The 25238-nt window shown below is 46.8% G+C and overlaps 1 protein-coding gene across 10 annotated transcripts in view; it reads right to left on the bottom strand.

Annotated features, from left to right (window-relative positions):
- Positions 1-25101, bottom strand: part of CCDC138 (coiled-coil domain containing 138) — a 29944-nt gene extending 4843 nt beyond the window's left edge. For 2 of the 10 annotated variants that reach the window (XM_070379509.1, XM_070379507.1), the window contains exons 1-13: positions 24199-25101; positions 23717-23774; positions 23231-23347; positions 20634-20756; positions 18562-18749; positions 17739-17897; positions 15671-15790; positions 12721-12798; positions 12506-12613; positions 10807-10971; positions 7746-7862; positions 4674-4866; positions 2671-2847 (exon numbers count right to left, since the gene is read on the bottom strand). In XM_070379509.1, coding sequence (XP_070235610.1) covers positions 2671-2847; positions 4674-4866; positions 7746-7862; positions 10807-10971; positions 12506-12613; positions 12721-12798; positions 15671-15790; positions 17739-17897; positions 18562-18749; positions 20634-20756; positions 23231-23347; positions 23717-23774; positions 24199-24447 — 1852 coding nt within the window. In that variant the 5' untranslated portion in view covers positions 24448-25101. The other 8 variants (XR_011466060.1, XM_070379505.1, XM_070379506.1 and 5 more) reach the window with 8 other exon arrangements.
- Between the last annotated feature and the right edge of the window lie 137 nt (positions 25102-25238).

The following is a 25238-nucleotide window of genomic DNA, read 5'->3' as shown; positions in this document are numbered from 1 at the left end:
TGCCCACACGGTTCCTGGTACTTCTCATGCTTGGGGGGAGGTAGGGTGGGGATGGCTGAGATGACCTGTGGCAGATGGACAGGGGGCCCTGGACAGATACACAGAGCTCCTACTGCTTCACCATGTCTGTGCCAAAGACCGGTCTTCTTAAAGTTCCAACACGGCACGGGGAACCCACCACCTTCCCCCAAATATGTGACAACAGTCATGAAACAAGGTGGCCACCAGATTGGGTGGCTCAGGTCCCCCAGTCACAGCCCACTAGACAAACTGGAACTCCACTTGCATCTGAGACACGAGAGTCCAGAATGGTGAGCCTAGCAGCCAGCTAAGGCGAGTGCTACAGTGTAGACAAAGTTTCTCTACTTCTGAGTCTGGTCCACAAAAACCTCTGCCTGAGGCCCCACCAAGCCCCACTGGGAATGCTGTTTGCGCAAATAAACTTTTCAAGTTACAGTGTGTCTCAGTTTACCATTTTACAATGCTGCTACAAACACTAGAAGATGAAATAAAACAAACATACAGAATACATGCCCCATGTTTTAAATTACTCTGGGATTTAACAGACGTGAAACAACTGTGGAGTCACCTCCCAGTCTCAGGCCATTTCTACACTGACCCCAGGTGGACACCACCAGGCCTAGCTTAGCCACTGGCAGCTCCTTCCGTTCAGCAAAGTGGCAGACCCGAGGCCCAAACCACGGCACTGCATACACGGGCCACCAAGGCCCAAGAGCTGCAGACCAGTCCTATCAGGATTTCTTTTCCAACAATTCTTCCTAAACAGTTATATGGTAAAAGAGGGCTTCCCCAGTGGCTCAGAAGTAAAAGAATCTACCTGCAATGCAGGAGATGTGGGTTCAATCTCTGGGTTGAGAAGATCCCCTGGAGAAGGGAATGGCAACCCACTCCAGTATTCTTGCCTGGAGAATCCCATGGATGGAGGAGTCTGGCAGGATACAATCCATAGGGTCACAAAGAGTCAGACACGACTGAGCAACTAAATTATATGGTGAAATGAGTTTCCGACCTCAAACCTAAAAAGAACAAAACAAAACCAACAGTGGAGAAGTATTTGCTGTGTTTTGATCTAAGATTCATTTATCCCTTCAACAAACTTTGTTGGCTAGTATCAGGCATTGGGTTTATGCTAAAAATGGAAAACGCATCCAACAAATACACACACCTCAGTCAGCGACCCTCAAAGTTACATCACTTCCGGTCTCCTGGGTCCCATCTCTCTGCCAGCACAGCTCCCAGAGAGCAGCCTCAGGAGCAGCTGTTTACCCCACGGGACGGGAAGAGCAAGAGAGGGTGAGGGCGGCTGGGACAGAGATGCTGGGCCCTGCATGAGGAATCGGACATGGTCTTCCACATGGGTGCTGTGGGCGCCCCAATACTTCTGAGATTGTATCACGTTGTCCCCTGGCTACACAGTGACTTCGTCTGTCAGACACTCAGATGGCTTTGTCTCTGATAAACAAACATTTTCACCTGATAGGAGTTTTGTTTTCCTTATTGAAAAAAATTCTGTGAAACTCGTTGGGAATTCACCTACTTCAAAAAGTAACCTTAAGTCTCTGTGTCTCAGTTACTAATTTTGCAATGCTGCTGGAGACCTGACATCAGTCAATCAAGAGCTGCCATGTCACCATCACCGCTCAGGGAGGAGTTAGACTCCAGCGGGCAGTCTGATCGTTTAACAGCGACAGTCAAGAGATGAACACGAATAAACACAGTCAGCGGAGGCTGTCCCCCTGGGGCAGGAGGAAGCAGCCCAGGGTGGGGGGGTGTGTGGCAGAGCCCCTCCCCAACCCACAGCCCTGGGTTCAAGTCCGAACTCCACCTCGGTCCAGCCGTGGGTCCAGGACAAGCCAGCTGACCTTCCAGGCCTTGGCTTTCCCCAGGGCCTCCTCGCAGGACCGCTGTGGGGAAACAGGCACACAGACCACATCCAGGGAGGATGGAGGGACAACTGGCCACCAGGGACCTGCCCTTGCTTGCTGGCTCCCACAGAGCGTGAGCTTCCTGGCTGTGGTTCCACGTTCTCAAGGCATAATGAGAAGTGCCGTGCACGGAAGATGAGAAACCGAGAGTGGGAAGAATCACTGAAGCAAAATGGCAGCTTCCCATAAGTTGAGGGGTTTCCCTAGGGTCTGAAGAACAAGGCAGGCAAAGCCCATCAGGGTCTTGGCTGGGCTGGGGAGGAGCCCCCACCAGCGAGTAAGAGCTTGTCTCACCCACCAGGGCCATCGCCGAGAGGAAAACCCCACTGACCACACTGCTTCACGCACTTGAGCATCAGAGACACAGGGAGGCTGCGGGGGTCTCTGGGAGGAGAGGAGGCTGGGTCCCCATGTGCCCTGCAGGTGGGGATGCTCCCTCCCACCCACCAGGAGGACATGGATGCTCTGCCGCACAACAGACATGAGGAACAGAGAAGGGGCTGGAAAGTGAGCGAGTCTTCACACTGAGGCCCCTGGGAAAGCTGGTGGACATGTGGACAAAGGGTGAGGCTCTATAACTCTGAACGGCACTGCTGACCCTGTGATCCAGCTGTGCCATACACAACACAGTCCAATGTTGAGAATAGGCTCAAACCACTGCCCTCACTGGGCACGACACTCCTTGGACTCTCCCCTCCCTCCCGTTATTGGACATGATACTCACTGGATTCCACGGTCATCTGCAGCAGGCTGTCCATCACACTGGGCAGCAGCCCCCGGCTGGAGAGCTTCAGGTGGCTCAGCACCACCGGCACCGCCTGCAGCTGCAGGAACAGGCTCTTCCCCTCGTCCGCCTGCAGGTCCAGACACAGCGAGTCGAATGCCTGGGCCAGGAAGTCAGCTGGAAGACAGGGCACCAGACAGTGACCGCATCATTAGTCCAGCAGGTCACAGGCATGGCAGTAAGGGGACCCCGATGCGGCCACAAACACGAGAGAAAAGGAGAAACTGGAGGACCAGATGAGATGGGCTGAATTCAGACACTGCCTCTCACTCAGCTGTCAGGACTGAAATGGGAGGAGACGGTACGACAGGGTAAACTTCACTCAGAAATTCCCTGTTTAACACTGAATTTACAGTGAACACCACTCGTTTATATCAAGGAAAACAGTCAATATTCAGCAGTCTGATCATGACTACTGCCTGCCGACACCTGTGAGCAGCATCACCACCGCCACCTCGACAGCTGCTTCTGAGACGAGGTTTCTTGCTACTGCTGCTCCCATCGACCTGTTTCAAAATGTAACTTTATAAAAATGGGGGTTTCTGCCTCAAGATCAAGACCAAATGGGAGCCACTCCCAGAGCTCAGGAGACCGACCTTCTTGGGTTGCCAGTGACCTCTCTGCCAGGAGGAATGGCCGGGGGGCCAGACCATCCTGACCGCAGGATGGACCTGAGGTCAGATAATGCGCAGGTAGTGCATGAAGAGTTAACACAAAGTGTCAAATCCACATCAGGATCATGTCTAGGCAGATGCTCGTGAAGAACAGAAGTCCTTGATTTCTGCCCTGACACTCCAGCGATAACCCTTCCCTGACCTGGGCCCTCACGGTTACTTACGAACTCTGTACTTACGTCCTGTTACTTCTAAGTGGATGAGGTTTTACTGACACTGTGTTAGAGCAAGGTCCACATTTCACAGAATGTGCTTTGCTTACATGAACAAATCTCTTTCTTCGTTCATTATTGTTCCTTATTACTGATGATCAGAAGAGTTAACACTCTAGTTACAAGCTCTGTGGGGTCTTGTTCATCAGGGCGCCACCCCCATGACCCGAGCACCCCCAAAGGCCAGTCTCCTGACACCATCTCCCTGGAAATAGGGTCCCCATGTGAACTGAGAGGGACAAACATTCAGCCCACAGCACATGGCAGCCAGCACCTCTCTCTGCCAGTGTCCATCTGACCTGCATGGACCATCCCCAAGTCACCAGTTTTCACTATTTGCTTCCATGTCCATCCCCACGTGTTTAAGGCCACTGCCGGGGACGGCGTGTCCAATACTGGACTGCGCAGAGTGGGGGAGGAGGCACCGACTCCTTCCTGCTTCTCTCTTTTTCCCATTTGCGTTACCAGCCACGAACATCACTGTGTCTCTGATGACGGGACCAAGTATGTTGATACATGGTGAACTCTGGTCTGGGCTTCTCACACACATCTCAGACAGCCACTACCCCTTCTGATACAACTCTGGGGACCATAACCACGAGGAAGAAGAGAATGAAGACAGAGGCACTGTCTGGTAGGCAAGCTCTCTCTGTTGCTATCTACTGAGCTCTGCTGTTACAAGGAAAAGCAGTCAGAGGCCAGGGAGGCAGATTAACATACATGTGTTCAACTAAACTCTATTCACAGAAATAAGTGCTGGGCCTCACTGGCTCCCGGGCTCCGGCCCACCAAGCATTGTCCCAGTGGATCCGTAAAGGCGCACTCTCCGTGCTGTGTGGGTTCTGTGAGGCGGGTAGCGGCAAAGGCTGCCGTGGACACAGGATCCAGGCGCATCAGTAAAGGCCCTGGAGGGCAAGAAGCCAGCCCACCATGACCTTCTCAACTTCAGCAACTACAGTCGGGCCCCCAGCACGAAACAGCACACTAGTCCACTCTGAAAAAGTAAACTGTGTAACTATGTAAGAACTGCTTCACTGTGGACAATCTGAAGGCTTACCTTGAGTGACTGTTTTGAGGACGATTAAAGTGGACACGAATCTCAGGGGCAAGCTGGTGCTCTTGAAGAAGGCAGCTGTCCTCGGTCGACTCTCCACTGAGTGCTCTAAGGCCACGTCCTGAACACCCTTCGTCACCACTCCTCTGAATATGTCTTCACCCAGCCTCCTCAGTGTGGCTGTCATGGTCGAGTGCTGTTAAACATATGAACTCTCTCGGTACACTTATCCATGGTCAGGAAATAGATATTTTAAATACTACAATCAAATATATGAACTAAAAATAAGCCAACTAAAAAAAATTCAATGGAGCTGAAAATACACAGGATTGAAAAGCAGAATACAGGACACCCACTTTGCAGACATACACAGATGAAAAGGGCATGGACAAAGAACACACACCACGCTGACAGAGACTGAGAGGCCGGAGCAGTTCTCAGCCTCAAACAGGCTTCAGAGCAGGCAGTTACCAGGGAAGGAGGGGCAGCACGCAGTGATGGAGGGTGAGGGCTCCAGGAAGACACGACGACACCTCGGGTGTGTGATCGCCTGCAGACACAACACCCACCGCACCGTCTGTCAAGAATAACCGATAAGCTGCACTTCATGAAAATCAAAACCTCCTGTTCTGTGAAAGCACTGTCAAGAGAATAAGAGGACAAGCCAGAGACGGGGGAGAAAACATGTGTAAAAGACACACTTGAAAGACTGTTATCCAAATACTGATAGGGTCCTAGAGATTCAGCAGTAAGAGAATACAGCCCGATTAAAAACGCACAGATGACCCGGACACTGCAGCCGAGACGACACACAGATGCCAAGCAGACATAAGCAGCAGCACCGCACACGTCATCAGCGTGAAACCCCTGTGGGTAACACCCCACACTACAGGAAGGGCCGAAGCCCTGAACCCCGACACCGCCAAATGCTCGTCAGCCCATGGGGCAGCAGGTACCCTTAGCACTGCTGGGGGACCAGAGAGTGCAGCCACTCGAAAGACAGGCTTCAGCTTCTTAAATAACAAAGCATCCTCTTAGCCAATAACCACATTCCCTGATATTTCAGCTCCTGAAGGAGCTAAAAACTTACATCCACACAAAAACCCACCTGTGGATGTGACAGCAACTCTACTCAGAGTTGCCAAATCTTGGAAGCAACCAACATGTCTGTCAGTAGGTGATGGATAAACAGTGGTCCATCCAGACAGTGGAATAGTATTCACAGCTTTAAAGAGTTATTAGGCCGTGGAAAGGCAGGGAGGAGCCTTAATACATATGACTATGTGGAAGAAGCCCATGTTAAAAGGGCACGCACTGTGTCACCCAGCTCTGCGACATTCTGGAAAAGGCAGGACCACCTGGGTAGTAAATGGACCAGGTGAGGTGGGGGAGAACAGGCACAGCATAGAGGATTTTTAGGGCAAATTTTTTTTTTGGTATCAAATGTTAATTTTTTGCATCAAATTTTATATCAAACTATACTGTGTGATAGTGTAACAATGGTTACAGGCTCCAATACATTTGTCAAAACCCACAGAACGCACACCACCAAGATGTTGGGGGATGATGGCACATCCACGCAGGACGTGGATGTGAAGAAGATTCCGTCTGGCAGGGATGCTGATGGGTGGGGCGGGATGGGGGGCGCCGGCGGTGCAGGTGTAGGGCAGGGTACCTGGGAAATCTCCCCGCTCAATGCTGCTCTAAACCGTGACGTCTACATATGAGAAGAGCCACGTGAGGCTCTGGAGGGAGACGGGACGGTCACCTGATCGCGGCCCTGGCGGCGACACTGCACCTGTTCTGCACGGCATCACCTTCAGGAGATGGACACAATGTGTCTATTATTTCTTATGACCACAGAGAATCTCTAATCACCTCAAAATAAAAAGCTTAACTTATGTACCCGCACTTTGACAACTGTTAAAACTAAATTATTAAAAACCCATCAGTACATGTTCAGCAATGCGCAGGTGAGAACCAAACTTCACAGCAGAAAGCTGTGCAGCTGGCAGCCCCGCCCCAGAGCACACGGAGCGACCAGGTCCACACTGGAGGCAGGGCAGCACGAACTGTCTCAGGAAGAATGAGGAGACTATTCCGGAAGGAAGACAAAGTCCCACTCAACGCTGAGTCTAGCCTTTGACGGCTGAAAGCAAGAATTCAGCCAACCTTTCTCAGAACCCATCACACAAACAGCAAAGTCACAGTGACTCTGAACAGACTTGATCATTTTATGTAACTTTCTTTATGAGACAACCCATGACCAATACATCCAGATGATATTATGTGTGTGGGTGCACATGCTCCCCCACACACGTGCTCATGCACTCACTTGTTTACCATGATGGCAAAATATTTAGGGTTTCCTCAGGAAAGGTATTTCCCTAAACCTCAGCCATCCGGCTACATGACCATCAGGCCCGCATGGAGCAGCTTAGCCCCCGCATCCTAAGGGCCATGGGGCCAAGAGGAAACTACCCCAGCAATGCTTTGTTTCTTCCCCATTTTTAACTGAATGAAACCTGTATCAGGATGTATCAGTACTAACTGGGGAAATAAAATTTTACAAACCTACTATAATTCACAGCACACGGTACACACGCGCTTCACATTTGGATTAAACAACCCTACGTGAGCTGGTAACACACACCCTTCATTTACATGACGCTGGAGTAACTCTCCCTCTTTGATTAGCTTATCCTAACAATCACAGTCCCATTTAGCTAGAGTGTGTTTATTGACATAAGCACAAAAAATCAATTTCTATTACCTTCAAGAATATAAGAAACCATAAATTAAATAACGGGGTGGGTGGAAGCAGTTAGTTTCAACAATAACCTAACACAGTGAAACTCCTTATTACACAATTCTGAAGCTCACAAACAATGACCCACTGCACTGAGAAAGAGGACAGAGAAGGAGAAAGAAGAGCAAGTGGTGAACGAAGCAAGGGAGGCAGGAAAAGTCCTGCGACGTGAAGAGAATGCACAGGGAAGCCTGAGACAGAGCAAGACCGGGAGCCACGCAGCACTGAACACAGCTTTCCCTGCAGATCGACTCTGATTCAGTTACCTGAGTCCCGGCATCGAGCTGCCTCAAAGACCAGTAGATAAACTTCACGAAAGGCTCGTGAAGCCTGGCATTCACAAAGGGCAACCACTGCAGCTGCTCTGTCATCAGAGGCAAAAGCTAAAGATGAAATGATGGAAAATATAAACACACAGTTTTCAGACATCTGAAATTATCACAGTTTTCCAAAAATTATTTTTCCAAAAGAAAAGAGTTCTCTAACAAAAAAAATCTCTACTTTAAAATTAAATGCAATACAATAAGAAAACACACATTTGAGACATTACATATATATTTCCTTGACCTACCAATACCACACCTAGAATTTTAAAATTAACTTATATAAACACACATCTGAATCTTTTGTTGTTGTTCAGGTGCTAAGTTGTGTCTGACTCTTTGTGATCCCATGGACTACAGCATAAACTTCTGGTACATGTATAACCATTAACTGATAATGACATCTTTATTGCCATGGCATAGTCTGAGGTGATAAAAGCAGGTTTCAAAAGTGTGATAAGATCCTCTTTATATAAAATATGTCTATTGAATTTACACTGACAGAGATAAGAAAAGATGTTTTTTAAAAAGTATTAACAGTGAGATTTCAGTAACTGGAAAGATGCTCACTTTCCTCTTTATATGTCTTTCATAAACATTTTAATGTTAATTTGTAAAAATAATACACATTTTAAAAAAAGAACATTGACTCAACAGTATGTTATTTTGTTGAAAGTTTAAGACCACAAAGATACAGTCTAAGCCTTTGAGGAAATAATCCCACTTCTGCTATAACAGCCTAAGAAAATTACCTAAAATAAAACCTTCCAAAAGCTCACATACAAAAATAGTGTTACAATGATTTGAAAAAAATGGAAGTGACTTAACAGCCTAACAAAGGGAAATAGCTAGGTCAGGTGAATAGCTACTCAGTGGACTAAAGATGATGAACAGAAAATATTAATGATAAAAATTAAGTAAAAGTAATAAAAGCAAGGATGTAAAATCATATGTAATTGGACCACAGACATAATAAAGACACACCAGACCTCGGACAGCAGCTCTGGGACACCCTCTCCACGCACCACCCACCTCTATTCCGCGACCCCAACCCCTGATACACCCTCTTTGACTTCTGAGACCCAGCTCCCCCCACCTCTCTGCTCACTTTCAGGGACCCCTACTGGCTGGTTCTCAGTCACCTGGTCACCTGCTCCTCAACCCAGCCAATTAGGATTCATGCCTCCAGCATCCACACCCAGTTCAGGCATCTCTGCAGAGCTCCATCCCCATGGCAACACCCACCAGACACAAGCAGGCTAGTCTCCAGCTCAGCTGCCTAAAACTATCTAGCCAGAGGGCAGAGGTGCAAACCCAGATCTTGTGGTTTCCTACCTGGAGTGAATGCTGCCAACATGCATTCCAGTGCAAAATCAACAGCTGGGAGCCAACCTTGAGACCCCGCAAAAGTACGGGATCCATCACCAAGTCCCACCAAGTCCCAAGTATGCAAAGTTGCATACTTTTGTACTGGCTTCCCCAATGGCTTACGTAGTAAAGAATCTGCCTGCAATGCAGGAGACACAGGAGACCAGGAATCGATTACTGGGTTGGGAAGATCCTCTGGAGGAGGAAATGGCAACCCACTCCAGTACTCTTTGCCTGGAAAATCCCTTAGATGGAGGAGCCTAGTGGGCTGCAGTCCAAAGGGTCGCAAAGGGTCTGACACAACTGAATGATTAATGTTTCACTTCAAAGGTGTACGTCCAGAACAAGTTAATAAATAATAATCTTTATTTGAGGATGACGACAAGAACCTGGTGCTCCCTCGGGCTATGGCTGGAGGTGTAGTTCCGTGGTCAGCTGGCTGTTAGCAGAAGGTCACCCCAGCCTGGTTATGACCCTCCTGCCTCCTTCTCTTGCCTTCACGGCTGGTAAGGGTGAGTGAGCCTCTGACTGACTCTACAGTAGCCTCTTGTGTCTGGTCTGAAGTGCTCTGTGGTTACTGAACCCACCCGGATCACCCTGGGTTAATCATCACTTTAACCAAAGCTCCAACACTTGGCCACCTGATGCAACAAGCCGACTCATTAGAAAAGACCATGATGCTAGGAAAGATGGAAAGCAGGAGAAGGGGACAACAGAAAACGAGATGGTTGGATGACATCACCAACTCAATGGACATGAGTTTAAGCAAGTGCTGGGAGATGGTGATGAACAGGGAAGCCTGGTGTGCTGCAGTCCATGGGGCTGCAAAGAGGTGGACACAACTGAGTGACTGAACAACAATCTCCACTTAGGGGTGAGTGGATAAGTAACTTTAATTCACTTTGGCAAAGTGATGTAACATCCATGGGCTCTAGGGGCTTAGGTTATGAATATCTCTAGGGCCATTATCCTGCCCAGAACAAAAGGCATTCAGAAGAAACTTTTTAGGTAAGGATGGAAACAATTTCCCAAAATGAAACTGCTTCCTGTATGTAATAATTCTTTAAGTAAAACAAACAACCTCAGATATCCAATCTTCAGAGTTTTTAATGTATTTCTTGTAGAATACAACAGTCAACCTCTAGTAACAATTTATATTGACTGTAAATATGAATAGCAATATCCAAATTAATGTTTGTAATTTAAGAAAATGGTCATTTGTCTTTAATAAAGAGAAGCCTTTTGAAAATAATTTGTTCTTTCATGACAAAAGGCAAAATAAAATTATTTTAGTGAGATGTGAATCCTAAAAAGATGCATTATCAGGAATTGTTCATATCACTGATTACCTGCCTAACTCTAAAATATAATTATTTTGCCATTTTTTGGAGTAGGTTTTTAATTTCTGGTCTTCCTTTAAAAGGAAATTCCCATCATGTTATAAAAATACACACAGGAATTCATGTGGATTAAATCTAAAATGAGTCTTTTTACAACAGACTGTTGGTATGATCAACTTTCTATCAAAAATACTTTCAATATTTATTCTCCTGCAAAATACACCACAGCCTTCCTTTTTTCACTCTTCACGTCTCTACTGAGTTATGACTCAAATTATTTCAAATTAAAAACAAACCTTCACACACTTCTCCTGAATATCACTTCTCTGAGAAGCAAATGTGGGTAGTGGTTTTTCACCATCCATTCCAGATTCCTCATTTTTCAATTTGCTAAGGTGATGATCTGAAATCCAGTCCATGAAGACAGTTAAAAGTTCATAAACTTGTCCATTAAGTGATACCTTTAAGCAAAAAATTAAAGCAAGCATTTATTTCAATTCACAGCTTGCTATAACTTCAAAGGCAAGTTTTACATTTGTTAAGTGATTATGGAATAATTTATTTAAACAGCTTCCATAAAACATGCATTGGATTGCAAAGCTTCTCCAAATGGAAGAAATTCCAAATCAAATCTCTCCAGTTAACATCAGACACATGTTAAATGCTGGCTGACAGAAGGGGGAGACCCACCACAATAAGGACATTGAAAGAACTGTACCTTATTACCAAGAGAGAGAATTTTCATTAAAATTCTTTATCCAAGTTTGATAATGAAGAAAAGCAAAATTGGCCTTAATTCAAAGGCATGAACCACCCATACCTAAGATTTTAACAAATTTAAAGGTTTTAAAAGCTAAATAATTTCCACCGTGGAACTTATCTTCCTCCCCCAAAAGCTGTTTTTCTTTACATTGTACCATTCTATAAAATGGACATGAAAATTTTTTTCCTGGAAACCCTGTTCTTTGAGAGTCTACACAAATGGGAAGAAAACAAGAACCAAATGCCATAAAAAACCAGTACAAATTCAACTCAACTGACTTCCATGTTCCTTCAAACCACTTTTAATCATTTTAAGTCGATGTTTATCACACGTCTGCCTTAGGGAACTATGCCAGATTTAACTTTAGACAGAGAAGTACAAGAGCAAAGTAATAAAAAAGGCATAGTTCAGCAGACAGCAATCCACAAAAACAAAAACAGATGAAGGAAAACAAAGTTACATTATTCTGAACAAGAGTAATCTTTAACTTTTTCAATTTTCTTCAAATAGGAACTTTTGATGAAAACTACAATCATCTTGAGTATCCAAGAATCTCCACTTTTTCTACTTTAATTTTAATTAAAATTTTTTTCCACAACTAGCATCCTCTTTAATAAAACATGGAAGCTATGTAGCAGGAAACGGGTGGGCGAGTAAAACAGGACCTCTCCCAGCCACTAAGCCCTCTGCACACAGCCCGTGCGCGGCAGACGGGGGGTTTGGGTGTGGGGAGGCAGCTACAGGCTGGGGCAGCCTTTTCAGGAGTGGAATGTGGGGTCCAGGCAAGTCTGCAGTGAGATATCACTACTATCCACTGGAAAGACGAAAATAAAAAGGACTGGAAACATCAAATATGGATGAAGCTATGGCGCAACAGAACAGACTGCCAGCAACGGTACAAATAACATGACCTCTTTGGAAAACTGGCGGCTGTCCCAGAAGTTAAACCTATGTGTACCTTATGACCCAGAAATTCCAGTCTTGGCTTTATTTCCAAGAGGGATGGAAACACATGTCCACAAAGAGCCCTGTACACTGATATTCTTAGCAGCTGAATATTTTGCTCTGTTTTTAAAACAAAAGCATATCTGAAATATTATGATACTTTTCTAAAAAGAAATTATTACGGTGAATACTTCCATAACAAAAAGAATGTTTGATAAATTGGAAAAAAAAAAAGAAAGAACAAGAAAAATGTCCTGGCTTTGCAGCAGAGAAATGTTCAACCATACCTTACAAGGTTTTGAAGCTGGTACTTTTTCCTGCTTTAAACTTTTTGCTTCATGAGTGGCCTGGGGATTGCCTTTCAGTCTCTGTATTGTCATGAACTCATACTTCCTCTGCGACAGTACATATCCACGAATTAAAGAAAAACGGTATCAGAAGTGAGACCAAGACAGCCATTTCAGATTTCACTTGTGTCTCAAGAGCAGAGCAGGTTCCTTACCTGTAAATTGTCTAAGCGAGCTTGAACTCTTTTGGCCTGAACCTCCAGCTTCCTGTTTTCTTCACTCACTTCATTCAACTAAAGCAGGAAAATAACAAGACATTTCAATAGAAACCTCAAGCTGATTTCCTACTGAAGTTTTCCCAGGATACTATCTTATCTTGTCTATCACCAGGCAACACAACACACAGAGGCAGGCAGCACCTGCCAATAAAGATCACAGCAAAACCACCACTGGGCCCTAAAACATGAAGAGTGTCTAGAAAGTTTGCTTAATTCTACGAAAAACGTTCAAGCCTCCTAACATCTTAAATGAAGACATTTTAACAGGGAACGTCCTTTTTCTGAGTTTTCTACTGAACTATAATATACATACGTGAAGATGCACAAACCACGTAACAATGTAGTGAATTACTGGGACTGGAGTTCATGTCTGTGTAACTCAGGAAAAGTGCCTTCTTCACCATGTGGGTCTTCCCACCCCACATGCAACACAGCCTTCAACTTCTTTCCATCCTCTTTAATTGCTTTTTAAATCATGTTTTGCACGTTTTGTGTGTTCTGTGCATGTATAATCTCTTAGGTTTATTCCTTCACAGCCAATGCTTCTTGATGCTACTACCCATAGCATCTTTCAATAAAGAGTATCTGGTTATTGTTGATATGCAGAAATACACTTGCTTTTAAAAAAATTTAAATTTATCTTTTTAATTGAAGGATAAATGCTTTACAGAATTGTACTGGCTTCTGCCAAACATCAACATGAATCAGACATACACATACATACGTCCTGACTTTTACTGAACCCATATCCGAATAGTCTCCTGAATTTGTTTAATTCTAGTAACTTATCTGTATGCTCGTCTGGACACCGACTATATCTGTGCATAATCACGTCATCAGAGGCTAATTCTCATTTCTTCCTTCCCAATCCTGACCTCTCCTTGCTACGTGGACCAGGACGTTAGTTCAAAGATCCCCGGAATCAGGAACAGTGAACACCTTCCTTGTTCTGATCTCCGAGGGAAAAGATTTCAGTAACTTATGTTAAGTGTGAGTGTTGTCAGGATTGTTTCTTTTTGTAGATACTCTATGAGAATTAAGTTCTCTTCTATTCCTAGTTATTGTCTTGAGTTGGTGCTGAATTTTAAATCAAAGAATTATGATTCTTTTCTTTTTATCAGATGATGTGTTAATTTTCAAATGATAAATGACCCCTGTATTCCTCAGATAAATCCACTGAATGACATTACACTTTTTAGGTAGCTCTAGATTCAACTTGCTGATATTAAAATTTTTGCATATACACTCATTGGAGACTGGCTGCATTTTTCTTGTCGTGCTGACAGGTTTAGACTCAAAGTTCTGCCTGGCATCCTATGACAGGAAAGAGAGCCTTTCTCTTTTATGTTAATCATGTCTGTGATATTTCCTCCAGGAGTACTGTTCCTTCTTTGAAGGTAAGGTGCCTTCTTTGTCTCTGATTTTATCTTTACCTAAAGTTTTCACATCTTAAAACAGCGTACCAGTATGGTGTTCCTCAACATTTATCCTCCTTAGGTTAACAGAATTTCTTAAAATCTGTGGGCTGGCAGGCTTCACCAACTTGTGGATAGTATCCTTTCACATTCTGCCTCTCTATCTCACCAAGTACTTTGGAAACTCCCATGTTAACTTCTTCACTATGTTCCCTGTGCCTCTCAGGTGAAGTGTTCAACCTTTCACTATGCATATCAACAGGCTCTACCCCTTAGCAATGCACACATCCACCCCAGTCACTACACACTCACCAAACACATGCCCATCAGGATCATAGTCACCTGAGAGCCAGGTACAGGCAACAATGACCCCATGCTAGCAATCAGAAACTCTTCTCAAGAGCGTGAGACAAGACTGCAATGGGAGAACAGTCTCTCCAAGGATAAGAGAACTCCAGACAAAGTGGGTCAAGGTCATACTCTCACTGCAGGAGGGCAGACAGTTCAGAAATGACAAAGAATCAGATCCAGTGAGAACTGGGGGACCTGGTTATCACCGTCATGGAGATAGGTTATAACAAGTGGGGACTACAGAAATCAGACAGACAGAGAAGAACACACAGCTGGCTAAGGAGTTCGAGGTGCAAACGCTTGAGAGTCCACATTCAGCCCCCTGCTGGAATCCATAAGTTCCCCACCCTGGACCTCAGCTGCTAAAATGCCAAGGTTCACCCGTTTGTGCTCATCCATGCTTCCCTCCCCACAACAAACACACCATCACTCTCCTGTCCCTCTTCACAAAACCCTGCACTTCAAAACTGGCAAAGGGGAGCAGAAAAAAAAAAAAAAACAACAACTAGCAAGAACCTGGTGCAACCTGAGTATGATGGAGCACTGAGCTGACCCACAGCTCTGCATACAAGGTACAGTGCAGTGTGACACAGTGGGTGTGAGCTCGCCACAGCTCTGCATATGTAACAGAGTGCACAGCAGTACGATGCGGTGGTGTGAGCTCGCCACAGTTCTGCACGCATACATAGTGCAGTGCAGTGTGACGTGGTGGGCATGAGCTTGTGCTCCCAGCACAGGATCCACACACAACAGACACTCCAAAAATACACAGTGGTGTTTAACAGCCAGGTCAAGAATAGCACAAAGCTACAACTCAGCACCTGAAGTCCCCAGGTTAGCACGTTTTCTTTTGCTTGTTTTTAATCTAGTCACTGCTCTTAACAGTTTGAAAAATTCCAAGTTGTCCAATAGCTCAGCTAGTTGTCAGAACAGATGATGAGAAACCAAGAGCTAGCTTAACTATTCTATATTCAGAAGTATTTTATAATAAAGCTAACAAATAAAGATGATAATCAAGGTTTTCTCTACACAGAATATGCTCTAAGATTCTGACTTGAACTGGTTAATCTATACAGTTCTGAGAATGTCTCATAATCTAACACAGATAAACTAGGTCTTACCTGTTTCTTTAAGCTATCATTCAATCCTTTCAATGCATCAAAGGAAGACCTCAGCCTTTTGCTTTCCTTATTTCTCTCTCTAAGAACTTCAGTTAAGTGCTCAACTTCTGCATCATGTTGCTAGGAGGGAAAAAACAGAGATTCAATATCACTAATGCTACTGAACATAAGTTACATAAAAATTACAACTCTCTGGGGCTTCCCTGGTGACTCAGTAAAGAATCTGTCTGCCAATGCAGGAGACAAGGGTTCAATCTCGGATCTGGGAAGACCCTACATGCCTCAGAGCAACTAAAGCCCTTCCACCACAACTACTGAGCCTGTGCTCTAAGTCTGTGCTCCACAGCGAGAAGTCACTGCAATGAGAAGCCGCCCACACACTGCAACTAGAGTAGCCCCGCTCATCACAAGTAGAGAAAAGACGGCGCAGCAACCAAGACCGAGCGCAGCCAAAGACAAATATATAAAATTACAAGAAATAAATAAAAAATAAAAACTAGCCTTTAAAAAAAATTACAACTCCTTGAATCACAAGGACTTTAATCAGTATATTTAAGCATAATGGCTGACACTGCAAGTAATTTATAAAAACTGGATAATCAACCAACTTAATAACAAAGAACTAAAAATGTATGTTAAATACCTATTAAAACATATTACACAAATTAAGTAGCATTAAGGCTATTTTCTGGTCCTGCTCAGAAAAATCTCCAACAGAAACTCACTGAAATAATTTCTGACATCATGGAATGATAAAGGAGTTCTGATCCTTTCAGGAGACTAGTTAATTATTCATAGCTTTGTGAATTAAAATTTAAGGTTTAAATTAGCCCTCTGGAGAAGAAATATTCCACACATAGAACTGTTCTCATAAATTAGCTAAAATTGTTGTGCATCTCAGAAAACTTACATAGATAATAAAATTTCCTGAGCCCCAAACGATTTGACTTTCTTAACCAGTTTCATAAATATTAAAATAAATTTCCCCTATAATTATATTCAAATAAGAGCATGTTTAGATTTGCGAATACTTACATAGTTTCTTTCACTTTTTACTCTCAGATTTATTCATAATGTATTAAAACAAGTAAATTTCCCAGGAAATCAAGAAACCGATTTCCTTCTTCCAAGTAATCATCCAGGTCCCACTAAAATAAAGCAGTTAGCTTTATACCTCCTATGAGCAGCAAACAGACAAATCCAAAGAGAAAGAACCAAGGCTGAAATGAAGATGGAGTGCATGGAAAATCCAAGCTCATTAAAAAAAAAAAATCAGCTGTGTGAAATTTTTATGATTAAACGACTCCTTAAATAACTCAGACATGGCCACAAAGACAACACTTATTTTAAAAGTAATATTAACATTCTCAACTGCACAAATTTTCCACCTCCAGAAGATATTAAGACCATTTGACACGGGTTCCTTTTCCAGAAGGATAAGCCCACCGCGCTCCGCTTCTCTTACTGATCACAACTAAAGCCACACAAAGAACACAGAAAGCAACTACTAAGGAAAGTCAAAAGGAAACAAGCAGGGAGTTGCAGAAAGGAGGAAAAACCTGGGCAAACAGCCCTCAAGAGGCTCTGTTTCCCCATTCCTCCAGCAGCCTTGCCCCACGGCAGGCCCTAGCCCTGCTAATTGCAGAAAAATGGCTTTGCTTTCTAGGGCTGGAAACAGGAAGAGGGGACCCATGATCCACGGATGTGCTCAAATCCAGCTCACCTCTGAGCTGCTGAAAGCAAGGGGCAGAGACAGGAGCTCAGGTGACAACAAGCCTACCCCAACCCCCGCCCAACACCCCACAGGCATGTTAGGGACCCAGAGCATCACAGCAAAGGCTGAGAAGCCCAGCCTCAGGCTCCCAGCGGTGCCTGCACCACACAGGCTCCAGAACAACAGCAAAGGCTCTGGGAACTGAGTGAATATGGTAAGACACAGCCTGAACTCAGCTGCGCACAGTACTATCAGGCTTCCAGAGGCTACGCTAGGATCATCCCAGGTCTACAGAAGATGAGTGACGTCCAAAGGAGTGTTGCAACCGGCCTCTGCAGTCAGTGCCACGCTCACCTCCTTCATGATCTGGAACCTCATGAGGACCTCTTCTCTGACGTCTTTCACTTCACTCAAGGCACCTTCATGTCTGAAGAGCAGCTCTTCCCTCTCGACCAGAAAACGTTCTCGCTTCTGAAGCTCCTCAGCGAATTCCTGCTGGGCTGCAGTCTCACACTGTGGGCAAGGATAGAGTTAGCGCTCCAGGAAGCTCACTCCACTGAGCACGAGCCAGGGGAGCGCAGAGCAACGACCATACAGCACAGCACGCAGGAACCCTGCAGGCCACCAATGCCAGGATCGGTCAGCAGACGCCAGCGCGAGGACCTGAGAGAATCCAGGGTGCAGACAAGGGGGGGCACCATGGGGAGACCCCCCACTATCCCTCCCAGCTCCCCATCGCCCCTGGGAAGAACGGCTCACACCTGCAGAGGAGCCCCTCCAACATTCCCCCTCCAATCAGCAGAGCAGGCTCCAGTGGAGCCCAGAAATCGTCTCACATCCCCTACATTCCCACGGCCATGCGAGCCTCCCCCAGAGCCCATCAGCTCCCACAGCCTCTGAGCAGAACAGAGGACAGGGCGAGGCTGTGGCCTTACAAAGGGAGGTTGGGCTTCCAATGCCTTGACCTCCTGACTTCCCACCTGGACAAACTTCTCTAAAACATTGTCCTGGTTGGCTGCACCCTCCTCAGTGCACTTCAGTCTGGCCTCAACCCCCGTCCCCCCTGAACCAGCTTCCGAATCACTGACCCTCAGTCCCGCTCCAGCCCTGGCTTCACCCGTCCCTCCCTCTGGTCCCCTCCTCCCTGGCTGCCATCCGGGCAGCGCTGAGCCCACACCTGCAGCTTCTGGTGAATCTGGAGCAGCTCGTCGTAGATCTGGCTGACCTGACGGGGCAGCAGGCCTGGCTTCCGTGGGGCCCTGGATGCAGGCGAGCCAATATGCTTGGAAGGGGACTCGCTGCCATCACTACAATAGTCAGCCCAGCTCTTTGAACGTGAGGCCACGTTAGCTGGCCAGGCATTGGCTAAGAGAACAAAATTTAAATTAAAAACTTAGTTTACAGTTTTAAATATCCTCATTGTATTGTTAAAATGTTTCAAGTACTATATGCAGAAAAGAAAAAGAGGACACAGCCAACGGTTTACATTTAGAAAATGTGGGTGAAAGCCATCCAGAAATTCTCTGTGGCCTTTTTGCAACTTCTCTGTAAATCTAAGACTATTTAAAAAATGAGTGGGTAACTGCCTTGACAAAGAGATGGAGAGTTACCTCAGGAGCCCTGACACGTGCTCTTTGCTCCCTTACACCAAACTAACCACCAATCCAGTGTTCATCACTGCTTCTTTGACATTTAAAAAACTGTTTTGCTTGTTTTAAAACTTTATGTGATGTCTATAATTAATCATATAATTACATAATCTCGATAATCTCCTCCATTAAATCATGTGCTCCAGTGTTAATGGTGGCAGCAGGTTCACGACCCTCCATGGCCTTAGCCTTTGACAATACCTTGTGACCGCCAAGCTGCACTGTCTGCACAGAGGCTGGGGAGCCTTGCTCCTGGCAGCCATGGTGAGAGCTCCTGCCGTTACTGCGCACATTCAACTGTGTGTCCAACTCTTTGTGACCCCGTGGACTGTAGCCCACCAGGCTTCTCTGTCCATGGGATTCTCAGGCAAGAACAGTGAAGTGGGTTGCCATGCCCTCCTCTAGGGGATCTTCCCAACCCAGGCATCAAACCCTCGTCTCTTAAGTCTCCTGCATTGGCAGGTGGGTTCTTTACCACTAGTGCCACCTGTGATCCCAAATCAGTTACCAAAGTACCCCCTGCCCCTGCAACCCTAGCAGTGGAGGTGAGCACCCCCCGCACTGCTCCTCCCTGGCACTGGGCTGTTGGCACTCATGCTCTGCTCACAATGAGCTGACTTTCACCTGCACTGGCCGGCAGCTGAGGAGCCGCCCCCGGCTTTAAGGAGGGGGTCTCCATGGTACTCCCCATCTTGGACAGACCAGGGGAGCCAAGATAAAAATAGGAATTTTTAAAAAAGAAAGTGTTTCCTCTTCCCCAGCTCCACAAGCACCCTTCAAGGGAAACACTCCATGCTCTGCCTGCCTCCCCAGGCTCCCAGCCCACCAGCCCCGGGCCGTAACAGTCCTTAGTTCTGTCAACTTTTAAACACACTTAACATTTTGTACATGTTATCTTGTATTCTCAGTTGTTTCCAGTGGGAAAATCCATCACACACATGCAGCCAGGTACATAGAGAGCAACTGCTGACTCAGGGTGAAGGAGGCCAGGCCTCAAGTGACCTGGCCTGTTTTCCTAAAATGTATAAGGGTTAGTCACCTACTACCACAATCTTAGGGCATCCCAGGTGGCTCAGTGGTAAAGTATCCGCCTCCCAATGCAGGAGACATGGGTTCAGTCCCTGGGTTGGGAAGATCCTCTGGAGGAGGAAATAGCAACCCACTTCAGTATTCTTGCCTGGGAAATTTCTTGGACAGAGAAGCCTGGAGGGCTACAGTCTGTGAGATCACAAAAGAGTCAAACACGACTTAGCAACTAAACAACAACCACAATCCTAATTCCTAAGAAATACTGACAAGAAAAAGAACTGAAAAAATTATAATATTCATGGAGTATTAAGTTATTTTTGATAAACTTCGACAATGTGGAAATTCTACTGGAAAATCATGAAGTTTATTTTCCTCTTCTCCTTTAACTTAATGACAAGCACAGCAACCAGTTCATGGCTTACAAAGACCCAGGACAAAGAAATGCACACCTTGAGAACTAGGGTTACGACTACGGGGTAAGCTTTAGTGCCCTACTTGACAGAGCTGCTGTTTAAATGACTGTTTAAGTGAGATGAGCATTTCTCATCTCTGAAATGAGCATTTCTCTTACCTTTGTCTGTCTCTTTAAAGGACTGCCTGTTTATTTTGGAAGTACTAACTCTAGAATCATTGCCGGTGAACTCTTCTTCTGTTTCTGGTTCTTTCAAATCTTGAAAAGAATCCAGTTCATCATCTAGGCTTTAAAGAAAAATAAATCACAGCATTCTGGAAGATTTATACAGCCATTTAAAGAAGGGGAGACTGCTTCAAATATTAGCAGCATAACAACTGAAAAAACGTAACAAGCAAACATTTTTTAAAATGCAAAAGGAAAAACTGTAAACTACCAGTCATGATGCTGAAAACTCACACGTGTGAACTTTCCTCACATTCAGACATGCTCAACTGCAAAGTACACCCTTCCTCTTGACCCCGTATTGCTGTGAAGTGGATCGAACAGGCTCTGTGTCTCTAATTCTATTAACAACTGCAAGAATGAGTGTTGAGGGGGGGAAACTGAGTCTTAAGTTAAATAACCGACAGGGTAACTGACAGGTGACATAACTAGCAAAAGGTGAAGCAGAACTAGAATCCCAGATGTTCCCTCCAAAAAGATCATCTGAATGTTGGCATTTCCAGAGCCAGCTGTTAAAGGGAATATGCTGCAAGTCACAAAAGACAACTTAAAATTTTCAGGAATTCTCTGGCAGTTCAGTGGTTAGGACTCTGTGCTTTCACCGCCCAGGGCCCAAATTTAATCCCTGGTCTGAGAACTAAGATCTCAGAAGCTTCGCAACACTGCCATAAAGAAAGAAAAAGAAATTCTAGTAGCTACTTTAAAAACATAAAAAGACATGAAATTTTAAGTGTATTATATTTAATCCAATATATCTAAAAGACAATCATTTTAGCATACAATCAATATTAAAAATAAGATACTTTACATTCTTTTATCTATCTTGAAAATGCAGTGTTTATTTTTTACTTACAGCACAACTTAGTTCAGACCAGCCCCTTTTCAAGCACTCAATAGATACAGGTGCTGGGCAGCCCTGTAATTCCACACTAGATCACAACAAGGAACTGGTGGGAAAACTGTCCAAAGTTAAAACCTTTCACAGTCCTAAAGCTTCAACTTGAAACCATACCCAGACCATTTAAAGAAGATAAAACTATCAGTTCAATAAAAGAAAATAACTTCCATGGACTTATAACTGCCAGCAGTTTCCTTTCTCTATAATCAAACTTGGGACAGCAGGGAGATCAAACAGTCAATTCTAAAGGAAATTATCCTGAATATTCACTGAAGGACTGATGCTGAAGCTCCAATAGTCTGGCCACCTGATGTGAAAAGCTGATTCATTGGAAAAGACCCTCATGCTGGGAAAAACTGAGGGCAAGAGGAGAATGGGGCAACAGAGGATGAGATGGTTGGATGGTATCACTGACTCAACAGACATAAGTTTGAGCAAACTCAGGGAGATGATGATGGACAGAGAAGCCTGGTGTGTCGCGGTCCATGGGGTCGCAAAGAGTTGAACATGACTTGGCCACTGAACAACAAACACAACAATAATCAAACTATCCATGTTTACATCTTTTTTTAAAAAAAATATTTATTTTATTTGGCTGTGTCGGATCTTAGTTGTGGCGTATGAAATCAGCTGCTCCGCAGCATGTGGGATCTCAGTTCCCCAACCAGAGATCCAACCCACATTCCCTGCACTGCAAGGTGGATTCTTAACCACTGGACCACCAGGGAAGTCCCCTCACGTCCATGTCCACCCCTTGACTCCAGATCAACTAGATGACTCTGTGAGTGCCAAAGGAGACCACAGCAACGGTGATGATGATAACATTGGTGCATCTGAGTGCCCTTCTATGTACTGAACAGCATTTTAAGTGCTTCACATGGAGTAATAATCAGAAAATGAAACAGTGCAAGCTCCAAGATATCAATCACAGTAACAATAGATATTTCAGGCACAATGCTTTTTCCCTCTCTACAATTACCTCAACGCTTCTCTTTGTATATGTCCACAACTTTACAGTTTACCATCATTTCAAAATGCTTGTTCGCTTTTGATACCTTAGCACTTCTTTCTGCCACATATTTTTGGCATTAATAATACTCAGCTTAGAACATTATTTCACCTTACCTTCCACTGGTTTTACCCAGAGTAAAAACTCCTCTACAAAACTGCTGACCCCTCACAGCCCAGCAGCACATGGTGTACTATTCTGTAGGCCCCAATCCCAGGGCTGACCTCTCCCATCTCTCTCTGCTACCTAGGTATAGCACAGTGCTTACCACAGCAGGAGACGCACCATACTGACTGCTGCTGAACAAACTTGTAGTCATTTTTATCTTAGTTCCTTATTAAAAAAAAATAAATAAGGGAGCAAGGCCTTCTTTTGGGTCCTGGATGAAGAGCCGTCTATCCTGCAGTGTAAGTATCCCTGCATTATGTCTGCAAACAGGACGCTAGGCGTGTGGTTCCATCAAATGCTCAGGAACTAGCACCCAGTCTCCTCCACCGCCCAGCGGGCTCCCCACCGCCGATGCCTTCTCTCACAGAAAGGCGCACACCAGGCAGCCTCGGCCCCCGCCCTTGGTTTCGCGATACCCAGGGGCGTGGGGGGGACCCCCAGCAGGACTCGGGGTACCTTGCCAGTTCACCGTGAGGACACCGCGGGGGGACGTGGGGCGCCGCCTTCTCTCGTCAGAGAAACATCTCAACGACGGACCGACTTTATCTCCACAGCAGAAGATGTCCAAATCCTCTGTGAACAGGAGGGAAGGCAGCCGAGGAGGCTCGGTAAGGTCCGGCACCGACCTAGTTCTCGGCTCTGCAGAAGTCTCCCGTCTGCGTCTCCGCGACACGGGCTTCCAACAGACTGGCCTCCAGGCCGATGGTCAAACAGCGTGTAATCCATCGCCTCCCCCGCCCCCACCCCGCACGCGATCGCTACAGGGACCCGCTACCGAAGACCCTGTTCCGCGTCGGAACAGAAAGACCAAGGGGGCAGGCCAAGTCCCTGAGGGCTCAACACAGTGCTTCTTCCTCTGATGCGCTCTAAGCATTGAACTCACACGATAAACTACCTACACCTGCGGCCTGCGGGGAACAAACAACCCAGCCGCCGCCCTACCTGGGGTGCGGGGAGGCCGCCGCCGCCGCTCCGCCACGTCCTGCCGCCGGCGCCCCGGCTGGAAGAGAGGATGGAGAGGTGACCGGGGCGAATCCGTCCCCCGGCCCCTGTCTCCTCCGACTCCTGGAACCCCTGCCCCGCGTGGCGTCCCCTCCCGCCGCCCGACACGCACGCCGGGCCCTCGCACACGGGCGGCCCCCGCGGACCCACCGGGCACCTTGGGGCACCGGGCCCCAGCACCTTGCGGCATGAAACCGGCTCGGACTCACCGCCCAGCGCCCGGACTGACACAGCTCCGATCCTCACCCAAGTCTTAGCTGGGAACGCCTGCGCGCGTTCCCGCGGTGACGCGCATAGATCCTCCGACGCGCGTGCCCGCCGGGAGCCCGCTCCCCGCACGCTGCCGCCAGGGGTCCCGCCTCGCGCCCACTCTCCAACCCGCAGATCCAGCTACCCGCGAACCTGGCAGGGCCGGGCCTCACCTCGCTGAGGCAGCCGCCCGCCAGGCCGTAGCGGCTTTTGAGGCGCTCCACCACGAGATCTTGCCCCGGCGGCTTCACGACTCTTGGCTCCATGGCCGCGACCGACGTCGTCTCCCTGGCAACAGCGCGCGGCGGGGCGGGGCTGTGTGGAGAACATGCGCCGTGACGCACGACATGCCCCGCCCCCGGCAGGGACGCTGACTCGTGTTTCTTGGGGAACAGCCCTCGGACTCGTGGAGGGGCGGGCATTGCGGATGCGTGTTACGACGCGCGTACATCCCGGCTCCCGCTTGCCGTCGGCGCCAACGCCGTTGGGCCCGGCTTGTGGGCGTCTGTACAAGTTCGCGGCCCGTGGGGGCGAGATGCGAGCTGGCGCGCGGGGTCATCGTTTCCTTTCCTTCTCGAGGGTCGCGCGCGTTCCGCTGGGGTCGGGTCGAGGCGCCATCCGGGTGTATCTCTCTCGTACGCAGCTCAGACTTGTCCTGGCTGGAGGAGTTGGTTTCGGCTATAGCGTTCGTTTCCTAACCTGGATCCACAGGGCGCCTCGGAGTCTCCCGCAGCCCACAAGGCCCCAGGCGCCTTCTGTCACCCGGGACGCGCCCCGAAACCACGGAGAAGCGGAGCCCTCGGGACCGGGGTGCACGCACCCCCCCCCCTCCAATACACACAACACAGTCGGGCGTCAGGGTGTCCACTGCGCCCCGCACTCGGACCCCACCTCGGGCGGTAAGCAGGTGCTGCCCCAGGACAGCCTGTTTCCAGACCCCAAACAGCACGACAGCTCCGCAGTCTGAGCACACCGCCGGCGGGGGCTGCGACGAGCACTAGGGACTCCGAGGTCCTACACTGAGCAGGCTGACGAGAATGTACCCCCTGTTGTCCAACTTTTTCCACTAGCCATTTCTAAGTAGGTGTTCAGTATATACCCCACTTGAAAACAGTCCTTTCCTTGGGAGCTCTGGAAATCAGGTGGCAGTCTGAGTTTACAGATATTTAATTATTCTTACTTTGGTTCCAGAATGAACAAAAAATTAAGATGC

The sequence above is a fragment of the Bos mutus genome, chromosome 11 (genome assembly GCF_027580195.1).
Source record: "Bos mutus isolate GX-2022 chromosome 11, NWIPB_WYAK_1.1, whole genome shotgun sequence".
Lineage (NCBI taxonomy): Eukaryota > Metazoa > Chordata > Mammalia > Artiodactyla > Bovidae > Bos > Bos mutus.
Note: the sequence above shows the minus strand (reverse complement) of the source record. Positions and strands in the feature narration are given on the sequence as shown.